The following is a 16,310-nucleotide window of genomic DNA, read 5'->3' as shown; positions in this document are numbered from 1 at the left end:
ATTTCAGCCCAAGGAAAATCCCTAAGAATAATGGTGGTTGGACCTATTTTTTAGGGTCCCACCCTAACCCCCTTATTTATGTAATGGGATCACGTCATAGTTAAGAGTCAATAAAGCCCATATTAATAATTGTAAGTGGTTAATCCGCAATTAATGATGGAACCACAGTTAGTTGCAAATGGGTCGTAGTATTAGATAGATGGTATTAATAAAACCCACGGTATTGGCCCGTGGTATTGCATGTATGAGTCATATATAAAGGATAGAGACTCCCTGCGAGGAGCATCGTGTCTTATTTTGTAGTCGAGCTCTGCTCTATTGGAGGTTGCCCCCTCAAAGAGGCAAGTGAACATTACTCTCTGAATAATAAAATCATTGCTATTCTGTGTTTTGGGTATCTTTTCTTTTCATATTCTGTATTTAGGTATCATTTTGCAGGTTAAGAGCATAACAAGTGGTATCAGAGCACTTTCCAGGGCCGGTGGGATCTCCATTTCTTAGCAAATTTTTTTTTTGGCTAGAGATGTGTTCCGGCGTCTTTAAACCACGGGATCTATCATTGAGCGCATAAACCTGCGGATTTGGGGAGGCATGCACACAGGAAATACAAGAGGTGGTCATGTCTGTTGGACTCCCTTGTAACCCCTGTGGGTACCCCTTCGAGTAGTAGCGAATTGGACAGAACCGCGCACGGATTGTCTTCCACGTACCCTTTGGGTATATCGGAAGCCCCCTAGGCTCCCTTGAAACCTCGCCATAGATAAACCGTCGGCCGTCTTGCGGCTACAGTACACCGAGAACAGCACTCGGGGAGATTACTTGCCCGTACGATAGGGTAGTCGGGTTGTACAGCTAAGGGTACGGTTGATCCTCCTTATTTAGAGCCCTGAAACATTGGGCCGAGTACTACTACCAGACCCTTATGTATATTGCGATCTGTAGCACCTGACACTCCTCAAGACCATAGTTCCCTTTTCTATCGGGGGATCACACATCATCTCTTCCAGATCCGCTTGTGCAAAGGGGTGCAGCAGCAAAAGACATCAGTCCCGTAGTCTCAAGTTCGCAGATCAGCCATTCCGATCTATTAGATCCATCAGATCCACAGAAGCAGTCTGTTCCGCCATCAGATCGCCATTTAGATCTCTCAGATCCACCAGATCAGAGTCGTTGTGAAGGGTTCGTATACCGGGGTATAATTTTTGCAGGACTTTTAGCCGCATTGACATTTTGAGGATTTGGCCACTCTAGTATTGATAAGGAAGGAGTAAAACTCAGTTAGGAGTTTTCAGAAAAAAAAAAAAAAAAAAAAAAAAAAAAAAAAAAAAAGTCTGAGATCTTTTCGGGTGCTTATTGGTGATCTAGCCCATCAGAATCAGGACGACGAGCTGATCACGGTGGTACCATTCACTTCTTAGTGAAAATTTTTTAGGCAGTCCCAATTTTCAAAAAACCCGGTTGGTGTATGGTAGAAACTAGAGCTCAAGCGATGGCCAATGAAAGGATGGACAAATATGAAGAATCAATGCACAACCTCCACCTTCAGCTTACCGGACTATGTAACATGGTCGAGAAAATAGTCCCGAAGGGCAAGGAGCAAGCCCACAAGGAGGAGTATAATGGCACTGAACACAATGAGGGTGAGTCTAGCCACTCTCCTCATGTCTGGCACACCCACCCACCACCCAGTCAGTGACCTCCCAAGTTGGATATGCATAAATTTGACGGCTCTCACCCGTCGGCATAGATAGCACAAATGGAGCAGTATTTCAAACTGAATCGCATCTTCGATGATGAGACTCAACTTATGTTGGGGAGCATGTACTTGGACAATGAAAGGTGGCAATGGTGGGAATGGCATCAACGTTGCACTGGACCTTTTAAGACTTGGACCAAATTCACCAAAGCTCTTCAAGACCGCTTTGATCAGGAATCATCTTTTTTGGGTCGTCTTACTAAGCTCCGACAGACTGGTACAGTAGATGAATATATTACAGCTTTTGAAGCCTTAGCCTTCCGCACTTGGGGTCTCTCAGATGTGTTCTACATGGAATTTTTTATCAGCGGTCTTAAAGAAGCTATCAAAGCCCAAGTACTACTGCACCACCCTCCCACATGGACGGAGGCTTGCAAGGTCGCTCGTAATGTGGAACGTGCATTAGCAGCCCAATATAGTCGCCCAAATTTCTCCGCTAAAGGTCGCCCCCCACAGACTCACAACACGACTCAAACACTTAAGGTCCAAAAGGTGTCACCTTTGGAAATGGCCGAAAGAAGAAAGCAAGGCCTATGTTACTACTGTGATGAAAAATATTCCCCAGGTCATAAATGCAAGGAGCCCAAATTTTTTCAAATTGATGTCACTGACTACAGCTCAACAAAGGAAGATCCACCACTGGAGGAACATGAGCCGCTAGAAGAAGACAACCAAAAGGACAATGTCTCTGATGAACCAGTTATTTCGTTGCATGCTTTGGCAGGGATTTCTTCCCCTCAAACTCTCAAAATCAGAGGTTTTATTAAACATCGCCCAGTAGTAGTCTTGACTGATAGTGGAAGTACACATAATTTCATCCATCAAAAAGTCGCAGAAGCAGTGCATTGTTTTGTACGAGTAGTTTCTAACTTCCAAATTCAAATTGTGGATGGAGGCACAATGAAATGTGAAGGCCGCTGTGAAAATGTCAAACTTCAAATGGGGGATTATCAGTTGAAAACTCACATGTTTGCCATACACATGGGGGGTTGCGACATTGTCCTCGGCGCTGAATGGCTCCGCACTCTTGGGCCAATCACAATGGATTTCCAGGAGTTATATATGAGTTTTAAGCAGAACAACTACACATACCCTCCGATGCGTGGTATATAGATACACAAGGATATATGCAGGCCCTCATGAGCTTTATGAAGGTACTTGACTTGATTTGGTCTGTCACCTACAAAAAAAATATATACATATTATCCCTCGTGAGCTTGTACTACTTTGTCATGGACTTAGACTGTGAATGCATCACTGAACTAAGTGTTCATACATTTCTATATATTTGTATATAGATTCAAGGCTATCTCTCCTGAGCTTATGGGTAATTATTGACCCGCTAGCCAAGATATTTTAAATGCAGGTATTCATTTAACTAATAGAGATTGATTTAGTATACAAACCATTTAGATAAATTTACAGGCTCATAATGGATACAGGAATAAACCATTCCTAAGAAAATATTCAAGGAGCACTTTTATACCATAAATCACATTCCTAGCTATTAAAATGAGAAATTCATTAATGCAGTGGTCAAATAATCAAACATTCCTATGTAATTAGTTAATCATTAACAAAGAATTCCCATCTCTTCATGCTTAGGCAACTTGGGTTAATTTCCAACTTAGAAATATTCACACACAATAAACCATTCTTTAAAATCTTTACACAAGATATTGACATTCCTCATTCAAACATGAAAACAACACTTTGCAACATTATCTTGACATTATTTTAACACAATAAATAGATACATGATAATCACATGCACAAAGACATAAGAGTATGCTTATCTTTTCAGAGATCTAGCAACTAAGATTGGGACTTTAACTCTTCACCCAACCTTAGACAAGCTACAACCACATTCACTTGTAGTTGTAACCCTCAAGCCAAATTCCAATGGTTGAGGTGGAATTCTTTTGAGAGGAAACTTAAACAATATTAATCGCTAAAATAGGATGTCACATGGTCACTCTGTCTTCATCCACTAGCTACATAAGCTTCCAATCTATATTTCTATACTTTTCAAACACGATTAGCATGTCAAGATACCTACGTAGAATCTCAATTCACTTTCAAGAGAAGAGAGTCCACATCAAGGGAAGGTTCACCAGTGGACAAGTTACAACTAGGTAAGAGATCAACCCTCTAGGTGGTGAGTCATGCACTAGAGCTTTAGCCCCAAGGAAACTTTTGGTGGTTTATTAGCCCTCACAAATACTTGAGTTTCTCTTCCCAATATAGTAGGTTCATCAATCCACAAGATTCCAGTGGGTTCTTTAGTTTTTAGGCAAGCCATTGCTCTCTATAATGTTTTCACCCAACAAGCCACTTTGAGGGTTCCTCAGCTAATTCACCTTCTCAAGAGCTCGATCACTATGATTTTGATCGCTACTCTACAAATTCACCCCCCAACCCTTGGAGGAAATTTCTTTTAATGCTCCCTCTATTCTATTATATTGTGTGTGTGCCTTGAATGTTCTCTTCCCCATTGCATAGACACAAATGAATGATGTGCCTTCCTCTTCGACTTGTTTTCATGTTTTCCCACCCACCGTCTATCCTCTTCAAGGCTCCACACAATCAATCTACCTTGGACAACACAACCAATTCTTGTTCTTTAATGTGTGTCCTTTGTTGCTGGTTGTTAGAGCTAAAGGACACACAACTCTGCCTTTTTCTTTTTCAGTTGATTTATTTCACAATCAACCCATTAAACATCCCATCCAACCCATGGAAAATCAACCATTTCCTCAAGCAATCTCCTTCCTCAAGTTATTGGAATGCACGTCCATTTCTCTTAGCCTTTTTAAATAATCACAATTATTTACACTCAGGGAATATTTAACCAAGGGCTCTCACACTAGAGCCTTAAACCTACATACTTAAGAAAACAAATTGTTCACCAAACCACAACTAAATCCTTTAACTTCTCTCCATAAAAATTATCTCCCATCCATCTATAAACTTCTATCTACCAAGGTTTTGAAGTTTTATCTACAAAGGTTTTGAAAATATATGAGTTATATCCTATTCTAAATGGTGCCTATTTTTCACTTGAGAAGACCATCTCAATATTTAATATGAGAGATGAGAGTTACATCCGATCCATAAACTCGTAATGTGTCACCTAATTCTTCAAGTTTAGAAGACCATTTCAATATATTTTATTTGTCTGCCATTGATTAATATGATGTCATAGGTTTTAATTTCGATTCTTTATTGAAAAGGTTTAAGCACGACTTAGTATTTGATTTCGAGTCAGTGTACACTCCTTCGCAGCTGACGACGTTATTTTCGAACGAACTAAATAGTAGTAATCCGCTTGAATGCAAAGGGAAAGACACAGATTTCGTAGGAGAAACTTCAAAGCACTTACACAACGCACAGATTTCAGAGGAGAAATTTCAAAGCACTTACGCAACGTTTTTAATATGTTCGTGGAAAAAATGGAAACTTGCAGGAGCGAAAAGCTAATTCCTTCCCAATTACCGAACCAAAATGGAAGAACAGATTAGCTGGTTCAATTCCCGCAAATAACTGGGTAAAATCCTATTTAAACTACATCATAGAACTATCAAATTGCCACTGGACTAAACCATTAGAAACAGTCTTTATTTTTAATTGATATTGGTTAACTGTTTTTTGATTGGTTTGGTTCAGGTAAAATTTGAATTTTGAATTCTTTGATTTACACCATACTTCATAATAAGGCCAGAGTTTATTAAGCTTTTTAAACATAAATGATATTGGTAAACTTAATTCTATTGCAGATTTTCGAATATTTTAAAAATTTGATCAGTTAAACAATTTATTTTGTGGTCAGATATTTCTAGAATTGTACTGTGTAATCTGGTTGATCTGTCTAAGATTCCGGATAGTGACTCTATCTATCATCATGAACTAAAGAGAACCTTTTAAGTAAACCAGCCCTGGATAACTGTTTACTTACAAGGCTCTCTTTAGTCCCTGATGAGATGATGGATAAGTCCCCATCAGAACAATTGGACGGACCAACCAAATTACCTAATACAATTCTAGAAATATCTGAAAAATGATTAACTATGAAAGTCTCCAATCACTCAATTAACTTTACTCTTATTTATCAAAATTAACATTTTAAATATTTGAAATCCGAAATAAAATAGCCGCTTTCATGTTAGATGACTGTGTTCTGCATCTAAATTTCACTATGGTATCCATTAACGCTGGGTCCGCGCTGCTGTCCATTGTTGAGTCCATAACAAAGCTAAAAGGAAAACTTGAGGAACTCTATTGGTTCTGGAAGATATGCCCAATCATCACATACACCTCTTTCACCCATATGCGTAATGCAGAATTATCCAATCATCAATTGAATTTACACCAATCTGCCGGTGATAAAAGCTTCCCAACTGTAGCTACTATTGGCATTCATCTGTGTTTAATATTAACGGTACAACTGAGATGTGGTCATGGGATAGTCGTTCTTCACGCAGAATGATGGCCTGTCTGGTCACTTCTCAATCTTTAGAAATGGCAGTGGACAAACAAAATGGATGCCAGACTAAGATATTAGAAAAATCTTCTAATAGTTTGACTTCAACTTATTTTTCTGTTTGAAAATTGGTGTTATAATATTTTTAGAATTATAATTGGTTTATATATTGAAAAATAAGCAAATTATCAGTGCTATTATAGTAATAATCTTACTATAAATTGTAGTGTCAAATTCAAATAATACCAATAATAAATAATCTTATCATAAATTGCAATGTCAAATTCAAATAATAACCATATCTAAAATTTAGATATTTATATTTTAAATATAATTAATATAAATAGAACACCTTTTAAATTCTTAATCATTCCTTAAAAAAATCTTATGAAGAACTATGTTTCTTTTGTACTTATTTGAAAAGTAATTTTATATCTTATAAAAATAATATAAAATTAATTCCATTAAAAATGATAATCTCATTATAAATTGTAGTGTCAAATTCAAATAATAACCAAAAAAATTTAATGTTTAATTTAAGTGCAAGATTTTTTATATTTTTATTCATTCTTTCAAAAAAAAGCTTATGAAGAACCATGCTTCTCTTAAATTTAAATGAAAAATAATTCTTAAATTTTATAAAAATAATATAAAACTAATTATATTTAAATAATGAAAAATAATACTCTCATTATAAATTATATCTTCAAATTCAAATAATAACGCCAATAAAACTTAAATATTGATTTTTTAAACACAATCAATATAAATGCAAGATCTTTTAAAGTTTTAATCAGTATTTTAAAAAATCTTATCAAGAACCATATTTCTCTTAAACTTATTTGAAAAATAATTCATGAATTTTATAAAAGTAATTGCTAAATCTTGCAAAAACAAAAGCTCATGAGCACTCTATTAAGGTGACAACCCTACAATCATAATGTCTACATTGAAAAATATGTGTTTAAATAATGAAAAATAATAATTGCATTAAAAATTGTATTGTTACATTTAACAATAATAATTAAATTTAGATAATAACAATAAGAGATAGATTTAATGTTCCAAAAATACATGGTTAAAAAATAATAATTTCATAAAAAATTGTATTATCAAATTCAAATAATAAAATAATAACCATGAATTTAATCATATATTTTTTTTGGACAGGTTCAATATAATCAACGTAAACAAATCTTTTAAATTTTTAATGGTCCTTTAAAGAACTATACTTCAAGAGTCTTAGAAAAATAATTCATGAATCAAACAAAAATAATATAAACAGATTGTTGAATCTTGTAGTAAGGCTTTTTAAATAACTATATTTCTCTTGAACTTATCTGAAAAATAATTCAAGAATCTTACAAATATAATATAAAACCTATTGTTGGATCTTGTTGCAAAAAAGAGAGCATGAGCAATCGATTGAGATGAAAAAAAAAACTAATGGGTACTTTGTTGAGGTGAAGGTACTCATATGTCAAGATAGACATAATGGATTTTTGTCTTCCAAATAATAATCAAATTTATTTATATATTAAATAATAATATCAATCTAATTTTAAGGTTATTGTCAAGTTACAACATATTAGTTTATAAAATTTCAGAAATATTCTGACTGCTCTAGATTTGAAACTGTGACTTTTTAAAAGAAAATGCATACTTTTAACATTATACCTACTCCAATTATGCTCAAGTAATGAAAAACAATACTCTCATCAAATATTAATATTTCAAATTCAAAGTTAAATTTAAACATTAGCTTTTTAAACACAATCAATGTAAATGTAAACAAATGTTTAATAACTCTTTAAAAAAATCTTATTAAGAATAATGCTTCTCAAAGATTTATACTCTTACCTCTATGTATTTGAAATTATAATTTTTAAAAGAAAATAGTTTTTAACATTAAAAACACCCTAATTAAATCCACACAAATTATATTTAAATAATATACTCTCACCAAATATTAATATCTTATACAATTATTATTCTTATCTAATTTAAGGTCACTGCCAACCATTATTATTATTATCCAATCATTATTATTATCATCTAGTTTTAAGGTATTAGATAATACTAAGTCTATAAAGGTATATATACTCTACCCTTCTAGTTTCGAACGGGTAACTTCTTAAGAAAAAAACACATACTTTTAGCCATTAACCCATTCATAAAAATATAAACTAATCTTTAATATTCTCTTGAAAAATAATTCTTAAATCTTGCAAAAATAATATAAAACTAAATCTTGCACCAACCAAACAAACTGAGGTGGAAGAAAAAGCTAATAGACAATCTATACCATGTAAATGTAAACTGATCTTTGATATTCCCTTGGAAAATAATTCTTGAATCTTGCAAAAAATAATATAAAACGAATCACTGAATCTTGCACAAACAAAACAAAAGATTGAGGTGAAAGAAAAAGCTAATGGGCACTCTACTGAAGTGACAGCCCTGGTATGCCGAAGACAAACATGATGGGAATTTTTCTTCCAAGTACGATTATCACTGGTAGAATCCTGTGATGGCGATGTTGCCTGCCATGTAATGAAAGTTGAAACTATGTTCCTGGGCAACTCGGTGGTCACTAGCTGAATGGCTGGCTTTTGCTCAAACTGTGGTGGGTCACAAATTGTGCCAGATATTGCACCTGCAAAATTCCAGTACCATGATGATCAAAATGTTTGCTCAATCACATCAGTCTTGACATGGGTGGTCTCCACAGTGCGCTCTTTACCTTGATGTCAGTCTCAGAGTGGGCATCTATACAAGTAAATATATAAAGCTCTGATGCTCTGTGATTATGTCAAAACAAACGATGGCAAGTTGAAGGTGGTATCACACATCACTGCGTTATGGCTCTCTTAGTGTTGGAGTAGGACAGAAGCATACACCTGCATGGGACAAAGGGTACAATCACTCAAGGAAATGCATGACAGTGCAAACTGCAATCAACTTAAAATCCATTAGTGGTACCTTGGTGACCCTGTCAAGTAGCGAGGACACTTCCGTAATATGTCTTGGTTAGTTTGAGGTCAAGCTTTTGATCATACCATTCTATGGATTCTTGTGGTATGTACCAACTAGTTACAGGTCAACCATGGAACCAACACCAAGAATAGTCTATAAATTCTTGTGGAACATCATTTACGAGCGTTGCAGGTTGAATTCATATGTTACAGGTACTGGCTACAATAATATGGTTGTCCCTTTGTAAGTTTGATATTGACATTGTATATTTATTTATTTATTTTTTATTTTTTATTTTTTGATTATTTTTTTTTTTTTTTTGAGTTTATAAGAATTTGGTAACTTAAATTTCAAAGTTAATTAGATTTATTGACTAAATTTAAGTAGATTTATTTTCATTAAATTTATTTAATTAGAAAGAAATATAACATTATGATAGTATTAATTAAATTAATTTTTAGTTTTTCAACTTAGTATGGAAGAGATATTGTAATTTCTTGTCTTGTTTTGATATACTATTCTCTGAATATTTTGACTTGGTCAAATTACATAAAAATTAGAATTAAAATAAAATAAAATTAATAATGTGAAAAACATTTTTACTTGGTCAAATAAAATCAAAATAATAAAAAAATATTAAAATTAAAATACTTAAAAATCAAAATTAAAATAAAATAAAATTAATGATGTGAAAACATTTTTACTTGGTCAAAATAAAATCAAAATAATAAAAAAATGTTAAAATAAAAATACGTAAGAATTAAAATTAAAATAAAATAAAATTAATAATGTGAAACATTTTTACTTGATCAAAATAAAATCAAAATAATAAAAAAATGTTAAAATTAAAATACGTAAAAATTAAAATTAAAATAAAATAAAATTAATAATGTGAAAACATTTTTATTTGGTCAAAATAAAATCAAAATAATAAAAAAATATTAAAATAAAAATACGGGCTAAGCTATCAAAACTCATGAGCTGCAAATCTCTTTTAAAGTGAAAGAGATTTGATCTTTTGGACACTTGGTAGATGTTGAATTAATATAAATCTAGACTCGTAATAATAACATTTATTTGAAAAGTAATCAATGAGATTGATATCTATATACTAACGCATCATAAAGACATATATAACTAAAAAAAATTACAAATATGCATAGTAAATAAATAAAGGTAATAATTAGAGAAAAGAAAAAATGGTAATATAATCTATAAATGTTGAACAGAAATAGAGATAGGACATAAACATTAATAAATATAAATAATATAATTATAAAAATATATACACTTACGACTTATATAAAATTACTACGTATAAAATAGTTAAATTTAATGTTTAAATAGATAATAAAAACTTAAAATTATTAAATAATAAATACATTTAGGTTTTATATATTAGATACTAATAAATAGATCTATGTATTAATAATAATAATTAATAAATGTGTTGAAGGCGATAATCGACGGAGCTCTGCAGCGATTAGAGTTCTGAGGAAAGTGCCGACAGCGCAGGCGGTACAGCACTGGATCTATTCACAGACTGGACCAAATCAACTGTTGAGTGGCAGAGTAGCAGGGTACTAGAGCAGCTCAATGGAATCTCCTCAGGGGAGGGCGTCAGAGCCCTCCCCATCGCAGCACGGTCCCTCTTTGGATCGGTCGACAGGGAGATATTGAACAAAGAGAACAGGCATCAGCATGAAAACAAGAAGACAGGAGGACGGAAGGACAAAGCCAGCGTCACTCAAGACAGAGAGGAAAACCCAGAGGAAATCCCGAAGGTCTCCTCGACAACATGCAAACCAATAGCTAAAGAACGGCCACGAATAGAGCTACCTGGACACAAGATTGACAAGCGAATCGAATTCATGAGGGATCATGCCCTTATTGGGAAGTTTATAGGGTTCTGGCCGACAGAAAGAGCCTTATACGGATGGATTGCAGCGAAATGGAAGCCCAAAGGAGATGTTACTCTGCAGCTAGGGCCGAAAGGCTTTTTCACAGCAATTTTTTACTGTCTTGAGGACAAACACAGAATTCTGGGAACAGGGCCCTATTTCTTCAACTCAGCGGGCCTGTATTTGAGGGAGTGGATACCAAGATTCAATCCGGATAAGGAAGATCTCACCTGGGCGCCAGTCTGGATCAGAATGTATGGACTTCCAGATGAATATTGGGACGAGGACATTCTCAAAGATATAGGAAATGGACTGGGGGAGTACATCAGGGCTGCAGAAGAAACCAAAATGCGCAGATACACTTCCTATGTTTGCATCTGCATCTTCATGCGCCTGAACGAAACCCTGCCAGAATCGGTAAGTCTCTCTCACCGTGACGAGGAGTGGATTCAACCTCTGGACTATGAGCATGTACCCTTTCGTTGCAGGAAATGCCATGCTCTTGGGCATCTATTCCGAGACTGTCCCCTGAATACCAAAGCCATTACTCCTGACCCCTCTGAACCCCCAACCCAGGACGGCTTCACCAAAGCCCCTAGCCGAAGGCGAGCGCACAAGAAACCCTCAAATGGGAATAAGCCCCAGCAAAACAACACCCATGGCCCAGCTACTAAGAACAGTTTCGAAATCCTCGCTCAATCCTCTGATGAACATCCCCCGATCTCTGAGTCTAACCCTACCCCTCCCTCTTCCTCCTCCCCCCCCCCTCAGCCTCCCCCTCCAAACGCCAAACCCCCATAATCATCACAGATAACCCCTCAGGAGGACTGAAAGAATCGGCAGAGAAATACAAGGATATGGAAGTCGATGGAAAGCTAGACCCCCCTTCAAGCTTAGAGATTAATATGGAAGGAAGCAGTCAAGTGCAACAGATGGAAGAAGAACGAGAAAGTATAGATCTGAACGGCCTAGACATTCTGGAACTAGAACTTGCATGCAAAAAGAAAGCATATGACAGTATACCCGAAATCTAACTCAGCAAGCTGGAAGTGGTCATTTCAAGAGCTTATCAGCAGCAGCAACTAGGTATACAGCCAGGAAGCCATTGGGATGGAAACCTCCCCCAAAAAGATACCAAAAAGAGAGGAAGAAGAACGGATCTACAGAGAACGATCGAGATTGGGAAAATCCTGGTAGACTCAGGCAGGTATGCTAAATTGACAAAGTACTATAAACCCTCTGCTAATAGTTGAACCATGAAGCTTGTATCATGGAACCTAAGAGGGCTCAATAGCCCAGGGAAACTCAGAATGTTAAAAAACATGATTAAAATGGAAAAGCCGCAACTATGCTTTCTCCAGGAAACCAAATGTAATGGCTCTACTTTAGGTAGCATACTCTCCAAAGCCTGGCCAGGATGTCGTTCGGTAGCGATAGACACCTCTGGAGCTTCAGGAGGGCTTGCTATTGCCTGGAACACTCAAGCGTTAAATCTCTCAGATTTCCACGCTTCTCATCATCTCATCCAGGTAGCCTTCCACATTTTAGGCACGAACATTCATGGAATCCTATCAAATGTATATTTCCCACAGGATACAGGAAGCAAAATTGCGCTTCTGGACACCATAGAAGCTTTGAACAGCAACAGGAGGCACCCACTCTGGATTATCGGAGGGGATTTTAACATGATTACCAAGCTAGAGGAGAAGATCGGGGGGAGGAATAGATTGGAACAAGAAAATGCCCATTTCAAGGACTTCATTCAAAACACCTCCCTCATAGACATGCCTTTTTGTAATGGCACTTTTACATGGAGCAATCGCAGAGTAGGAAAGCATCAAATTGCATCCAAACTGGATCGCTTCCTTATATCAGATAACGCGGTTCACCTTGGAGGAGACATTTCAGCTGCAATTCTTCCGCACACCGGTTCGGACCATTGGCCGATTGCCCTTCAATGGCAAAGACCAGGTGACCTGACCAGGAGACCCTTCCACTTCGAAGAGTTTTGGCTCTCGCACCCTGCGTTTAAAGACTTTGTCAAAACTACATGGACTTCCTTTATCCCACCAGAAGGGTCTAAGATGTATAAGTTCCAATAGAAGCTCAGGTTTCTAAAAAATCACCTAAAGCGATGGAACAGGGAGACCTTTGGAGACATCTTTAAAGCGCAACAAGATCTAATCCAGGAACTGAAGGACCTCCAACAAAAGGTAACCACAGAGGGACACACTGAAGTGACTTTGGAATAGGAACGACGCATCCACAAACAACTTGAGGAAAGGCGGAAGCAGGAAGAAGTTTATTGGAAGCAAAAATCCAGAATCAGATGGTTGAAGGAAGGCGAGCGAAACACTAAATTCTTCCACAGAACCACTATTCAAAGAAGAATGCACAACAGCATACCGTTCATTCAAAAGCAAGGGGGGGTAAAAGTAGAAAAGCATGAGAAAATTGAGGAGGAATTTCTCAATCACTTCAACCAGGTCCTTCAAGAGCCTGAGGGAGACAAGCGACAGGCAATTGAAAGAATTACCAACAATGTGCCAAGGATCATTACAGAGGAACATAATGAGCTTCTCCTCCACCCAATTCAGCCTCAGGAGGTGGATGAGGCAATGTCCCAGCTTAAGGAAGGAAAAGCCCCTGGACCGGACGGATTCACCACCACATTCTTTCACACTTTCTGGGAGATGATAAAACAGGAAGTCTGGCAAATTGTTGAAGAGTCGAGAGCTCTCCATTGGTTGCTTCCCTCTCTCAACTCCACCTTCATTGCCCTCATCCCCAAAGAGGAGGATTCAATCACTCCCGACAAATACAGGCCGATTGCTCTTTGTAATGTCATTTACAAAGTAATTTCCAAAGTTGTCGCTAACCGGTTAAAGCCCCTGTTGCCTCTGCTCATATCTCCGGAACAGTCGGGGTACGTGGAAGGGAGACAGATCATGGACGACATTCTCCTCACGCACGAGATAATACACTCCCTCAAACAATCAAAACAGGCAGGTATGCTTCTTAAGCTGGATCTCTCTAAGGCTTTTGATAAACTCAGCTAGACTTACATTCAGCAAATGCTAAAGGCTTTTGGTTTCTGCTCTATGTGGATTCGCTGGATCATGAGTCTAATTACCTCCACTCAATTCTCCATCCTTGTGAATGGGATCCCCTCCCGCCCCTTCAAACCATCTAGAGGAATCAGGCAAGGGGACCCCCTATCCCCCTTCCTCTTTGTTCTAATGGCAGAAGGACTTGGCCGCCACATTAAACATGCCCTCCATTCTCACCAACTCAAAGGCCTCTCAGTTCACAACACCCCTGCTACCTCTCATCAGCAGTTTGTTGATGACACCATGCTATTTGGCTATCCCTCTGTCCAGGAAGCCTCCTGCTTCAAATCCCTGCTCAATGATTTCTCTGAAGCTTCAGGCACCAATGTCAATTGTTCCAAATCGCAGATTTTTTTCTTTCACACGCCTCCTCCTGTTAAGACTGCGGTTGCTCGAATCCTTGGTTTTCCCACAGCCTCCCTCCCCTCCAAATACCTCGGAGCCCCCCTCACTGCCTCAGCCATAAAGCACTCCTCCTGGCGAACCCTCATTGAGAAGCTTGAATCCCGTCTTAACCTTTGGACGCACAGATCTCTAAATCTGGCCAGTCGGGTAGTGCTCATTAAGTCTGTCCTTCAGGCAATGCCCCTTTATCTTTTCTCAATCCTTGCAGCGCCCAAATGGGTATTAAAAAGAATCAGGAATCTTCAGCGTAGCTTCCTATGGGGCAGCTCGGCAACTAACCGTAAATGGGCTCTAGTCAAATGGCCCACAGTCTGCTTACCCAAAGACAAAGGGGGTATTGGGCTGAGAGACCCGGAGCACAACAACTCCATTATGAGCGCTAAAATATGGTGGCATTGGATCACTAACCCAGAAAAACCTTGGGTAAAAATCTGGACAGCTAAATATGCCAACAACAGACCTCAGGAGGAGCTCATCAGGTTCACCCCCACTGAAAAAGGTTCGCTAATATGGAATGCGGCCAAACAGCACTTCCAGTTAATTCAGCAGCACAGTTTTTGGGAAGTCAGGGATGGCAAAACTGCGAGATTCTGGACAGATGCATGGAGCCAGATGCCAAAGCTCACCCACGTTCTCCATCCACCCCCGGAACTCGTCAGGCTGGAGCAGCAGCAAGAAAAGATCCGACACTTTTGGGTGCAGGAAACGGAGCACGGATTTAGGAAATGGAAACAGGGTAATCAACTAATCAACATCACAAACCTACGGGATATTGAGGAGTTGGAGAAGGAGCTACGAAAAAGAAGCATCAGACAAGATGAAGGCAATGACATCCTACGATGGGGATACCGACCAAAGGGTGCCTTTACCACTTCAGAGGCCTACAAGATCGTATGCAACATCACTACCCCTTCTGATCCAATCTGGAGCAAAATATGGGGTCTTGGATCCTGGCCCAAAGTCTCTTACTTCCTATGGTTGGTAAGCCACAAAAGAATCCTCACCTGGGACAAACTAAGGAGAAGTAACTTCCATGGTCCATCCATTTGTCTTAACTGCAATCAAAATGAGGAAACACTCCAACACCTCCTGGACACCTGCCCCCTAGCCAATCAGCTATGGGAAAAGGCGAGCTTTAGATGTCAAAAAAGATGCAGAACAGAGAACGACATAACCAATTCCTTAAGACACTGGCCGCAGAATCCTTATAAAAGCGAGCTTCTCAACTGTTTGTGGAACATGATCCCAGGGCTCATCTTATGGAGCATATGGAAGGAAAGGAACAAACGCATATTCAAAAACCAGTGCTCATCGATCGAAGACATATGGAACAGGCTCTGTGGGAACCTCAACGAAACGTTGCTGCTCCAATCCTGGACCCAGGAGGATCTTCCCTCTCTAGACAACGAGAAAGGCATTCTAAGCAACTGGCAACTGCATCTACCTCAGGAACTACACAAGATCGGCCCCTCCAAAAGTAGCATCATAATCAAAGGCACTTGGACCGCTCCCCCTAAGCATTCTTATAAGCTCAATTTCGATGGTGCCTCCAAAGGCAACCCCGGAATGGCTGGTTTTGGAGGAATTCTGAGGAATCATGAAGGCACTCCCCTGCAGATATACTTCGGAAACATGGGTTGGGACACCAACAACTCAGCTGAGCTTGAGGGACTCTGGCAAGG

At 37.9% G+C, this 16,310-nt stretch overlaps 1 protein-coding gene across 1 annotated transcript; it reads left to right on the top strand.

Annotated features, from left to right (window-relative positions):
- The first annotated feature begins 13,503 nt into the window (after window positions 1-13,503).
- Window positions 13,504-16,109, top strand: LOC149251845 (uncharacterized). The gene is made up of 3 exons (XM_089454006.1): window positions 13,504-14,122; window positions 14,543-15,605; window positions 15,878-16,109. Exons 1-3 carry the CDS (start codon window positions 13,504-13,506, stop codon window positions 16,107-16,109), a joined length of 1,914 nt encoding a protein of 637 aa, XP_089310132.1.
- The last annotated feature ends 201 nt before the right edge of the window (window positions 16,110-16,310 follow it).

This window comes from Pinus tabuliformis, chromosome 7, assembly GCF_031772625.1.
Source record: "Pinus tabuliformis cultivar Carrire ecotype Pingquan chromosome 7, CPIR1, whole genome shotgun sequence".
NCBI lineage: Eukaryota > Viridiplantae > Streptophyta > Pinopsida > Pinales > Pinaceae > Pinus > Pinus tabuliformis.
Note: the sequence above shows the minus strand (reverse complement) of the source record. Positions and strands in the feature narration are given on the sequence as shown.